General features: G+C 53.6%; 1 protein-coding gene across 6 annotated transcripts in view; it reads right to left on the reverse strand.

Annotated features, from left to right (window-relative positions):
* Positions 1-12,867, reverse strand: part of LINGO1 (leucine rich repeat and Ig domain containing 1) — a 182,924-nt gene that overhangs the window by 63,090 nt on the left and 106,967 nt on the right. For 4 of the 6 annotated variants that reach the window (XM_045192839.3, XM_053928479.2, XM_024557379.4 and 1 more), the window contains one exon: positions 12,384-12,564. Coding sequence is in view for 1 of the 6 variants with exons in the window: in XM_045192838.3 (XP_045048773.2) it covers positions 4,094-4,249; positions 8,081-8,093 (169 nt within the window). In the remaining 5 variants the exon portion in view is untranslated. Of the gene's footprint in view, positions 1-4,093; positions 4,250-8,080; positions 8,142-12,383; positions 12,565-12,867 lie in introns of those variants that run through there. The other 2 variants (XM_045192840.3, XM_045192838.3) reach the window with 2 other exon arrangements.

The following is a 12,867-nucleotide window of genomic DNA, read 5'->3' on the forward strand; positions in this document are numbered from 1 at the left end:
CCTTACCGGGTTGGAATATTCCTCCTGGAACCGTTATATGTTATAGGACAGGGGTTTACACTCCCCAGGAAGACTCCTCTGCTCAAACACCGTGAGGGAGCCATTTCCATTCATAGCACGTTTTTCTGTTTCTGATGGACCTAAACTGCCGTCTTGGCCAGCCACACTCACAGCACTTGAGGAAAAATGGCCAAGGGTTAGGAGCACAGAGAGAAGGCACAGCAAGGGCCAGGGCCAGAGCACAACTGGGCAGCCTCACCCTGGGGTCGGGGCGGGGGTGCCCCACATGTGCCAGTATAGCTTCCCCACGCCTGTCGCTCACTATCTGGGATGGGACAACGGTGGAAATGGGTCCTCCAGGAGCTTCCTGGGCAAGGCAGACTCCCTGGGAAGGGAAGGCCCAGAGAACTTCTCATTGGCGGGGACATTTTAACATCTGACTTCACGCTAGACTCACTCGGGCACTTTTAAAGTGTGCCCAACCCTGGGCCCACCCTGGCACAGTCTCCTCAGCAACTTACACACCCATTAGGTACCAACTTCCCCCAGACCAAGAGGCTCTGGAGTCCTTCATCCAGGCCACAGCCCAGAGCACTTAAATCAGTGTCTCCGGGGTAGGCATGGGCCCCCTAGATTTCTACAGCTCCTCAGGTGACCCCGGCATGTGTGGTGTGTGTTGCTGGGGGCTGTGGGAAGGCTCCCCTCTCTCAGACTGGGTCATGCCTAAATGCCAAGTCCTCTCCCATCTGAGTTCTGTCCACGCCAGCTCCAGGCCCTCGACTTCAATGGTCATGAAAACCGAACGCTTTAGAAAATGGAAAAGGGCACCTCGGACCAGGCCAGTGTGTTCCGAATATCCCTAAATGGTTTGCACTTTATGTAACTTTGCTAAGCAAAGTTTCAGGGCCCCACTACAGAAACTCCCCAAAATGCCAGCAGCTTTTTTTTTTTCTTTTTCTAAACAGGAGCTATTGCAAGGTTAGAGTGTTTTATAAACAAAAGATATTGCGCAGTTAGAAAAATCAATATTGGCACATACACAGTTCCCCTGAAACAGTCTGAGGAGAGCAGGAAAAACTGAGGGTGACGTTTCTCCTCCTGCCTGCCTCAACTCCTCCTCGAAATGAGCCGCTGCTGAGCGGACTCCTGAGGCCCTTCCTGGAGAAAAGGCCTCAGATGGAAGAAGACCGTCATGTTGCCGGTGGAGAGTTTTCTATGCAGTGGACTGGTCTCTGTCCCAAGGCAAACCCCAGACTTGGGTTCCTGTTTCTGGAGGTCAAAGGTTGTTTGGAGTCCAGAGAGAACTCTGGGGAAGACTCACAGATAAAATCTACCTTTGCTGTTAAAAAGAAAGAAAGAGAGAGAGAGACCCCAGAGAGATGGTTTACCCCTCACTCCATGTGAGGGTACCATGAGTGACAGCCAGCCAACTACAATCCAGGAAGCAGGCCCTCACTACATACCAAATCTTCTGGGACCTTGATCTTGGCCTCCCAGCCTCCAGAATTGTGAGAAATCAAGTTCTGTTGTTTCTAAGCCACCCAGTCTATGGGATTTTGTTACAGCAGCCTGAAGGGAATAAGACACAGCGGCTTCTTTGTCTCTTCTTGGATTTTCTCCCTCGAAAGCTGAATTCATCCTCACTCTCAATCCTGCTTCCTTCTCCCCCTGAGAAATTCAATTTATGGGATGCTGTTAGAATATAAACCATTCGATGGGATCAGAGAGGAGAGGGTTAGTTAAACCTGGAGTCTGGCGGGTGTAGGGCCTGGGCCATCCATGGGCCGTGCTTGTCCACAGGGACTCTCTCAGAGCTGTTCCTGGCAGGTGCAGAGCACGAACAGGCAGTCGTGGCCCTGGCCCTTCGGAACCCTTGCTCTGAGTTCTACTCCCTACACAGAGAACTTTATTGTTCATTGAATGTCTGGGCACACTTTCTCCACACCCTCCCACCCAACACAGTGTCCCCCACGTTTCCTCAGCCCCTTTGTAGTGACTGGAGGCCACACGGCCAATGGGCTGTGAACAAAAGTGATCTGTGCCATTGCTTAGCCAAAGCACTTAAGAGCCAGTCTGTGACGCTACCACTTTTTCTTCTTTGCAACAGCGAATGAAGGAGGCCACATGCTTCCGATGGGGCAGCCGCAGGAAGATGAGGCTTCTGCCAGTCCCTGCGGGACCGTATGGACCATAGCCTGACGACTCCCCACCCCCCACACTGCGCCTGTAAGGTGAGCGCGCACGTAAAACAAGAAAGAAGGGGACCTGTGCTGCCTTAAACCACGGACAGTTCAGGAGAACGCGGGGCAGCACAAGCTTGCTACCCCAGCTCGTCACGGGAGCACTGGCGTCCTTGCTGCCTCTGGTCTGCGAACGCACTCAGAACGCACTCACACACTCAGACGACTGTCGGAGTGTGGGAACCAAGCTCCATCTGGGAGCCCCTCAATGCTGTATTTTGCCGTGTGCACATTACACACAGGATTATCATACCCAGTAATATATCGATGGCAGGCAATCATTATACCCGTGTATAATGTACATCCTTATTTCTCCTCTCAAAAATTTGGGCAAAAGAAGTGCCCGTTATACATGGCAAAACATCGCAAAAACATGGATTTCAAGAGGGAATGGAATAATCTCAACACCCAAGTTGAAGAATTCACTGTTCACAAGGAACGTGGGAAGGTTCCTGGCCCCACAGCAGGATCCACCAGCGAGACAATCCCCACGTGGAAACGGGAGGTATAAACAGAGGCAGGTGGGAGCATCTCCATGACAGTTGGGGCCTTAGCCTACATTCAAGAGGTTGACCTTGACTTTAGAACAAAGGCTAGAGCATCTTCAGAGCTTTATCCCTGAAGCAGGTCTGGGACCAGCTCTCAGGAAGGCCTCGGGGGGGCCCCCAACTCAACTGACCTAATTAGACAGCTGGGCGGGGCCGGGGAGGAATTCACCCAGGTGTGGGATCACCCAGGAGACAGAAGAGGAGGCAGCCCATCAAGACAAGAATGGGTGCTGGCAGGCAGGCCACCCAAGGGGAAAGCTTCTTGTATCCATAAACACCCTGCATCTATTCCCTCTCTCCAAGAAGTAAAATTTGGCTGCTCTGGAATACACTCCTCCCCCTAGACCCGACATGAATACAGTGAAGCTTCTTTGAGGCCCTTAGAAAGACCCTTGTACTTGTGAGGGCAAAACTCAAGAAGTCCCTTGTATATAAGTGTGGATGCTGGTGTGAAGATTTCTGTGTTTTGAATTCGGTCAGGGTAGCAGGAAACGGTGGCACTGCATAGTGCCCCACAGGGGTACTAGGTGAATCGGGGAGGGGGCTTGGGTTGGAGGCAGGGGTGGGGGTTGCTTGAATTAAAGAAGCCCCCAAGACAAGCCATGCTTGCTAGGACCTGGGGACCTGGGAACAGGGGGGCGGGGGGCTTCCAAAAGAGCAGTCATACAGAATCCTGTCTCAGAGGCTTTGGGGTGGAATTCCCCGGGAAGGTCTGAAGTAAGTTCTGCTATCCTTCTGGCTAAGAAGAAAAGGTTGTGACTAATACAGTGTAACTGTAAACAAAATACTACAAAGAAACAGGCAAAAACCGTTTCCTTTTTTGCCATGATTTATTTACTGGGGAGTTTATTTTAATGACGAGAAATCCATATGTTGAGTTTGGTGATTTCAGTGAGGTTTTTGTTTTGTTTATTGGCATGAGAAAAAATTTACGTTGGGTGCAGACCTGAAGCTTTGCCCTGGTTTGGACACCTGGCACCCACCCTCATGGCCACGGGATTTGCTTAAATACGCTGGTGGGAAAGAACTGCCGCCAAGATTTGCTGGGCTTCCCGCTTCTGTTTTCCACAGGTGAGTTTCCAGCCAGCGATGCTGAGAATGACCTGTCCTGGGGTCAGGGGTGTAGCGCCGGCTTAGGGCTAGAGTAGAGAGTTAGCCGGGCTGGCGCCAGCCTGGATCCCTGGCTCAAAAGTCCACTTAAGCATCCCCACTCAGAGAGGAGAGGGTTTTCGACTTGGACACCACGCTCTGGCTCTCAGGGGCCTGGGCGATGTTGGGATGGACACGCCAGCGCGTGGAACGCACCTGATTCAAGTGCTGGGACGGGCGTGCAACGCAGATTGCTCCCCTGAGTGGTTGCTGCTGACGGGGCTTCACTTCGTGGTCTGCCGTGGGTTTGGGGGCTGACATAGCTTCGAAGGCAAGTGTTGGAAGAAGTCCCTGTGGGGAGCTGAGGCAGAGCTGGCACAGGAGTGGGGAGACAGGCGGAGGAAGAACAGAGGGGGGCAGAAAGGAGATGAGGGTGAGTGCCAGCGCCATTGCCATCGTCATCACCCCAGTCACCAGACACTTGTCCCCCACTGGGCGAGCACTTCCCGTGCACTGACACCCCGAAGTCCTACTGATGCCCTAGGAGGCGGGCTCGGCTGCTGTCTGCACTTTCAGGAGATGGAGGCACCTGGGTGGCTAACTTGCCTTGTCAGGGATGGGCTGCCTTTCAAACCCAGGCAGTCTGGCTTCAGCACTCACCCTAAGAGTCCCTAAAGAAACGGCGCGGTCAGGTTAGAAATGAACGGAAGACTCCTCGGTGCCAACCATGCTGTCTGTGGGTGGTCAGATCCAAGCTGGCGGAAGCAAAGCAAACAACAACAGCAAAACACTTTCTGTCACTTACTAGTCCTGTGACCTCGAGCAACCGTGGCAGGAGAGATTCCAGGGCGTGTGTGTCCTGCCTGGGACAGTACTTGACAGAGAACAGAAACTGCCCAAAAAGTAGACGCCCCCACCCACCATGAAGCCACAACACAGGTGCGCCGGTCTCTAGAACTTCCAAGCATGCATGTACCCATGTGCATGCATGTACCCATGTGTGCACGCATCCCTGCCAAGGTGAGCACTCACACACAACTCTATGCGTTTCCTCCCTAACCCTGTCCCAGCTCAGGGTGGTGGCATCATCTACGCTGCCCACCAGCCCAACACCCCAGCGCTCACCCTCTCTCGCCCTCATATCCCATCACCACAGGCAGCTAATTCCTGAATATTTCTCAAACTTGCTGTCTCCCAAATTCTCCCCCAGCCTACTCCGGCACAAAGTTCTCAGCTGCCTCCTGCCCCCTGACTTGCAGCCCCCTCTCCCCGCCACCCCCCACGCTCACAGTGGCAATCAGATGACCTTTACCAGTCACAAATCTGACCTCATCCACACTCTGCTTAAAATCCTCCAGAAAGCCCTGCGGCTCGAGATGTGGAATTCAGAAGCCCAGAGGAGAAGTCTGCTCGATTTCACTGAATAAAGATCTAAAGCTTCTATAGGGCCAAACTTAGTCAAAAACGCAAACGGCAGATGACCAAAAATACAGGGTTCAGCAGAAGGAACGCCTGCTCGAGTGTGGTTGGTAGGGTAATAATACGGGTGTAGTAATTTATAGTTTTAATTTGAACATTTGACCTAAAATGTCATCTGGCGTGCTTGAGTGTGACACTGCTATATCACAGAGCTACATGCTTACGATTTTGTGATAAAAGATTTTGTAACAACAAAGGGCATTATTTGTGCCTGACCCTGTAGTTCTAACACACGTAACAGACAAAAGGTTTTAAGTTCCTAATATACTAAACGCTCCTTTGTGACTATAAGAAAGACAAATAGAAAAGAAAAATGGGCAAAGAGTATGAACAGTTGAGACACAGAGGAGAAATACAAGTGGCCAGGGACGGCGTGAAAAAAATGCTCAGCCTCGCTGGCAAGGACAGTGAGGATTAAAACCACAGCGGGAAGTTTTCCTGGACTGGCAAAAATCAGAAAGCGTGCTAATGTTCACTGGAGGGCGGGAGCCTGAAATGGCCCAGCCTTTTGGAACAGCCATGTGGCAGGACCTACCAAAATCTCATAAGCAAACCCTTGCCCTGGCAATCCCACATCCAGAAATCTCCCTCACAGACAGGCTTACATGTGTCTGCAAGATCTATACACAAGGCCATTCACAAGCGAAAAGTGAAAAATGGTGACAAAAAATGAAAAAAAAAATGGTGGCAAAAGTGAAAAATGGAAGACAACGCAAACACCCACCAGCCCAGGCCTAGCTGCATAGATGATGCTACACCCGAGCCACGGAACACCAGGCGACGACGAAAATGAAGCAGAGCTGGTCTGCGCACCAGGAGGCTGGCGGGGTCCACGAGCACACTGCTAAGTGAGAGATGGAAGTTGTGGGTAAAGTGTGTCACACGACTGCAATTATTTTATTTTTTATTGATTGATTTTAGAGGGAGAGGAAGGGAGAGACAGAGAGAGAGAGACAGAGAGAGAGAGAGAGAGAGAGAGAGAGAGAGAGAGAAAGAGAAACATGCATCTGTTTTTCCACTTATTTATACATTCATTGGTTGATTCTTGTATGTGCCCTGACCAGGAATCGAACCCACAAACTCAGCACATCCAGACGTAAGCCACCTGACCAGGGCCCATTTCTTTCTTTCTTTTTTTTCCCTCTAAATAAAATTTAATAAATATGCTTCTAAAGGCAAAAAAAAAGTTCTGGAAGGAAGTCCACCAGACCAACATAAGTGGGAACTTGGCCGAATGAGATTTAAGGGCAAAGAGAGAACTTTCCTACGTAACAGGACACACTTCTCTATAAATTATTTCAATATTTTCTCATGAGCAAACGTTGCTTTTACAGTAAAAAGAAAAGAAAATACCCCATTCAACGGCCCCGCACAGGCTGCAGGACCCCTCGGTGTGGCGCCCAAGGTCCCTGAGGATGCAGCCTTGTGTACCACGAGGTGGTCACCTCTCACCCCGTTCTCACCCTAAGTCTTGACACGCCAGCTCCCTTGCCTGTGCCCCAGACTGTCTCTGGGCCTTTGTCTGTGTGGTTCCCTCTTCCCAGATGCCCTTTCCTGTGCTCTGTGCCCCACAAATCTTGCTTGCTCGTGCGCCCCCACCTTCTCTGTGAGCGTCTCCCACAGCAGCCTCCACACCCGCTCCCTCAGCGATGGCTGCAGCCAGCATTCCAGCAGCACACCGTACATCTGTGTATTGAGTCGTTCGATCCTCTTAGCAACCCTCGGAAGGTCTGTTACCGCCTCGTTTGACAGACGGGCAAACTGAAGCACAGGGGAATTATGTGACTTGCTGAAAGTCACACAGCCGGGAATCTGCAGCACCCGTAGGTGAAGTCAGGCTGAGTGTCCATGCAGCCCCCCATCATGCTCAGCACACAGGGCTGGACTCCCCCGATACCTGTGCTTGCCAAGCTTCAAGGTGTGCTTGTAAGACCCAAGGGTGGGGCCTGGCTGGGTCCGGCACCTAGAACCTGGGCGGGTGGGGAGCATGCATAGGGCGCTCTGCTGGGGCGAGAGGGCCGGAGGGCCGGAGGGCTGGAGGGCCAGAGCCAGTCCTCACCTCTGCCCAGCCAGGCTTAAAGAAAGTGGCTGGTCTCCTGAGGAAACTAGGGTGGAGGGAAAGGGTAGGGCCAGCTGAGCTCACCCAGGACTGCTGAGAAAAGGGATGAGTTTATGGAGGTGCATCCCCTCCCAAGGCGTGAACCCCAGCAACCTCCTGCACACCTGCAGTGAGCTAGGCCCTAGAGTTACATGGCTGGGAAGTCAGAGGCCAGGAGACAACCCTGCCCCCCAGACAGCTGCAAAGTCAGATACAGGGGGATCAGACGCCTATGAGGGGGGCAGACAAAGAGCTGTGGGTTGGCACTCAGGAGAGACAGGCCCTGCTTCCGGTCGGGGTTAGGGCAGACAGGGTGTCTGTGAAGGAAGTTGGTGGGGACGCAGACTGGTGTAACTACTGTGGAAAACTGTATAGAGGTTCCTTGAAAAACTAACAATGGAACTGCCTTACCACCCAGCGATTCCACTGCTGGGAATGTATCCAAAAGTAACCTGAAACATTAATTTGAAAGAATATAGGCACCTTATGTTCACTGCAGCATTATTTACAATTGCCAAGATAGGGAAGCAGCCCAATTATCCATCAACAGGTGAGTGGATAAAAAAGCCGTGGTATCTATACACAATGCAATACTCCTCGGCCGCTAAATATGAAGGAAATTTTACCTGTTGTGAGCATGGGTGGACCTGGAGGGTATTGATGCTAAGTGGAATAAGCCAGTCAGAGAAAGACAAATGCCAGATGATCTCATGTGTACGCGGAATCTAAATAACAACATAAACACACACAAGAGAAACGGACACATGGATGCTGGGAACAGACTGACAGCTGTCAGAGGGGCGGGGCTGGGATCTGGGTGAAAAAGGTCACGGCATTAAGAAGCACAGTTTGGCGGCCACAAAGTTGTCACAGGGGTGCAGGTTGCAGCCCAGGGAATATAACCAATAATGTCACAGTAACTACGTGTGGGGCCAGGTGTGACTTCACATATCTACAGAGTGCTGAGGGCCGCTCTGGAAAGTGCCTCATTTTCTAACCACTATGCTGTGCTGTGCACCCGAAACTAATACAGGATAATATGGGATGTAAACTGCAACTGAAAGAAAAAAAGGAAGGGGCATTTGGGCCGGCGTGCAAAGGTTGAGGAGGAGGATCTGGGCAGAGGGAGCACGCAGGAGCGGGAGCAGCCTGAGTAGGGCCTGCAGTGTGGGGAGTGCTAGGGAGGAATCTTTGGTGTCTGGCCAGAGCATAAGGCAAGCAGGGAAGCAGCAGTGGACCGGGGCGGGGGGGGGGGGGGGGGGGCAGTTGCTGGAGACCCTTGGAAGGAAAGCTGTTTGCAGGCAAGGAGAGGGTGACCCTGGCAACCTGAGCTTGTCAGGCAGTCCCCCTAGCAGTCATCTGCGTGGCCGCAGCCTGGCTCCTGACCTGGGCTCCCTCACTTGCAGAAAATAATGTGTCCTCCCGGACTGCTGAGAGGACTGAACGGCACAGGGGTCTTCAGCTCCTGGAGCCCAGGGAAGGAGGATGGGCATGCCTGGGGGCACATCCAGGAGAGGGGCGGCTCCCTGAGGGTATCTGTGGGTGCCGTGTGAACTTACGTGCACGTGCCCCCCACCCCAGGCCCCTCTAATACGGTCCACATGTTTAAAGTGTGAGTTTAGGATAACGTGGTTGCAGACCCTTCACCGTAAAGAGAAATGACAGGAAGAGCCCCGCGATCTTGAGTGGGCCCCTTCCCCTCTCAGGGCCTCGTTTCCCCCTGTGGGGGGTTCCTCCAGGCCTGGTTATTCAGAAAGGGCTGGGCTGTGGAAGAAGGGAAATGGGGTAAGGGAGTGGAAATCAAGAGGGGTGGGATCCAGAGAGGGGAGGGGTGGGATGAAGGGAGCAGAGCCCTTCTTTTGAGGGGCTAGTCCCCTACCCAGTCAGGGCCCCTCACCTCTTCCACGCCCAGCTAGTGTGGAAAGCCCTGGATACCAGTCTGACCTGCCCAAAGTTCGAGTCCCCCACCCCACAGCGCTCTGGCTGTACTCATCCAGGTGGGGGTGGAGGAGCCAGAAGAGGAGGAGCCCCATCACCAGGCCAAGTTCACTGGTTGGCACAGCGGGGTGCAGGCCTGGGGGCTGCAAGACCTGGGGACATGCCCCACCAGGCTGCTGGTTAGCAACACCAGGCAACCCCCCCCTCCACCCCGCTCTCCACTTTCTCTTCTGTGCCATGAAGGAGAACACTTCTCGTGAGGTGATATTACCAGCCAGTGCCTGGCATACCCTCAAACCTCCCGGATGTCCTTTGGTGCACCAAGAGCTGAGGGTGGCCTGAGGGAGTCACAGCCAGTTCTTGGGTCGGGGGGAATCGCTCACCCTAGGCCCTCCACCCTTCCATGGGTGCAATCTGCCTCCCAGAGAGCAGTGGCCCGCTCTCGACCCCCTGGCCAGACCACCTCCAGCACCTCCCTCCCACCTGCTGCCCGAGGAGCGCTCCAAGTGCAGACGCACAGTGTCCCGGCTTCCGGGGCCTCCTGGGCCTCAACTCCGGTTGCCAGCCTGTCACTGCCTGTTTGCTCATCACCTCCCCCACCAGCCCCGTGGGCAGGGACCGCGTCTGATTCATCGTGTCCACCCCGCTGTGTGGGTCCTGGCACAGGAATCCTGCCCACAGGCAGCAAAGCTGGCAGTGGGGGTGGGAAAAAAGCCGTTCACCCCTCCTACCTGGACACCTGTCTCTGCTGACACATCCGTGCCCATGCCCCGTGTGGGGCTGGGGTCAGTGCTCAGTGTGGGACCAGGAACAAGCTTCCGTCTGTCCAGGATCAGGGCTCCATGGGGGGCTGAGGCCAGGGCCCCACGAAGGGAGCTTTCTGCTCCCCACCCACCAAGGCTCAGGACTCTCCCCAGCCTTACCCATTGCTTTGAAAACAACACATTCTGCCTCTGGGGTGTCAGAGCCTGTCTCTGGGGTCCCTGCTATGCCTTCCCTCTACCCTAGCAAGACCCATCCTGTGCTCTGCTCCAGACAGCTATGCGGGGACCCCTACTCACTTTGCTTGAGTCACCACATGACCCCTAACGGGCCTTCATGGATGCCAAGGAGAAGTAGTTTGTGGGTTTCCTCAGGGTTTCGAGTACCCACCCCACTGCCCCAGCTCCATTAGCCCAGCTGATCCAGCATCAGCTAAGGTAAACTCGGGTCTGGCTGAACGTGCGGGGCGGGGGGGGGGGGGGGCATGTGGCAATGAGATGCGACCCAAGTGCCTACGCCTGTCAGTGCCTGAAACCCTCCTTTGGTGCTCCTTGCTGTAAGCCACGCTTGCTCACTGTCCCCTGAAACCTCCATGCTCGGAGGACTGGCCCAGGCCTGGCACTCCCAGGGCTCAGAAATGGGAGCTGAACCAGACATGGGCCTGAGGGGGCAGCAGAGCTGGGCTTACTTCTGAGAATGGCAGAGCCAAGGCCAAAGGCTGCACCACCCCTCCGCACCCACCCAGCCAGCCCAGCCCCCTCCCTGTCTCTGCCTGCTTCTCTCACGCGGAGGGTCAAGTTGATTTGCTGGCAAGACACACGATTCTCATTTTAATTAATTTTTAAAAAATCTAATCACTGCATTAAACTTCTCATTACTCCACTTGAATACCCATTAAGCAAATTTAATGATCAGAGGATTGGGCTCCCCAGTCTCTTCCATTAGTCTCTGATAAGACAGGGAGGGGAGAGAGAAGCAGGTGGAAGCAAAGCAATGCCGGTCCTGACTTGTGGAGGGCAGGGTGGGCACTGTCCTGGGGCCACCAAGGTCAGGCTCACCTGACTCCCTGGGGAAAGGCCTGGCCCTGGGCCTGGGGGAGAACCACCCCCCACCCCAGCCCAGCTGCCCCTAGGACGGAGAGGGCCTAGCACTTGGCTGCAGTTGGTGCAGAATGCTTCATGTACGACCACTCTTGGTTATTTATACCCAGCTCCTTCTAAAAGAGTGTGATGTTGCTGAGAACAGCAGAAGCCCAAAAATAAGAGAAGAAAACAGAACAAGGGGGAAAATGAGAGAGAAAAAGATAAAGCCAGAGGCAAGGCTCTTGAGCAACTACATGCCACAGCATCCTGAGTACTTATCAGAAACGGGCCACAGGCCATTGCTGAGTTTCCTAGCAGCCAAGGCAAAGAAAGCAGCTCACTTTGGCACTCACGCAATAACCAATAGCGTACTCATGAGAAAATGCACACTGAACTTACGTCTTTCCTTCTGTGGAAGGGGTGGAGCTAAGGGTTGGACTAGTGGAGATAACCAGTGGCTGAAGCCGTCAGCAGAAGCTGCCTGGAGAGCACCCTACCTGGGCCTTGAGAAAGAGCAGACTCAGTCTAACAGCCGTTCATTATTTGACTCCCCCAGTTGGAGGCATCTCCTTGCTGCCGGCAGGACCACAAGTTTCCTTTGGGAAACACCTTCCCCTCGTTTCTGGCCACACAGTTGGGGAAGGATGGACCCTGAACCCCAGACCATCCATGTTTCCAAGCCCTGTACACCCAGTTCAAGGATCCAGGTGATCGAAATCTTGCCAACGGGGCACAAGAGATCAACTCCAGGACTTTTATTTGTTCTCTCAGGAAAGCAGATTTTGTCTCCACCCCAACCCCAGATTTGAACCTGGAGGCAGGTTGCCCCAAATTGCTGGCACAGATTTCATGACCATATCTTGTGAAATGCCACTAGGAGTAGAGTCATCACCAAGGAAGAGGAACAGAGGAAAACCAGATCCTGGTCACAGACTGGATCAAGCCCTACCTGAAGGCCACCTTACCTCTGGACACTTTGGTTACATGAACTGACCATTTCATTTTATTGAGATAGATTTTTTGTTACCTGCACCCAAAAGGATCCTGACAGATAGTGTTCATAAAAGTGTCCTTCCTGTTCCAGGGGCCAAGAAGGCTCAGGTATCCCTAGAAGCCAGGAAGTGGGCAGGGTTGAGATGCCACCTACCGTGACTGCTACTGTGCCCCACTGAGTTCTGAAGCTTGAGGAGTCCCGCTGACACAGGCTGGGGTGAGAAGGAGGCTTGGAAGCTGGTCCAGGGGCTGGACAGGGCCAGAGCTCTGAAATGCCCCTGGGAGGCTCTGTGGCCCCATAGACTCAGGACGAACAGGCCATGGTCTCGGGATCCCTAGAAAACAGAAGCAAGAGAGATGAGTGTGGTTCGTTTGGGGGAAAGAGGGACACTTGGGCACAGGCTGTAGGGCAGTGGCCACACCCTGACAAAGGAGAGACCACAGTCAGTCAAGTCTGTGTTCACTTCCTCACACCTTGCATCTTGTCTTCCCCATTTACTGCCCCTTCCTCCAGGTTCTCCTGCTCCCCCCGGAGAAGCTCCAGGCTACAGAAAAGCTTCTGCAGAAGGCGTGCCCTCCGCAGAGAAGAGAGGGTTGGGGGCAGGTACAGCTGGGGGCCACGGGCTGTTGCCAGACTG

Source organism: Desmodus rotundus, chromosome 7 (genome assembly GCF_022682495.2).
Source record: "Desmodus rotundus isolate HL8 chromosome 7, HLdesRot8A.1, whole genome shotgun sequence".
Taxonomy (NCBI): domain Eukaryota; kingdom Metazoa; phylum Chordata; class Mammalia; order Chiroptera; family Phyllostomidae; genus Desmodus; species Desmodus rotundus.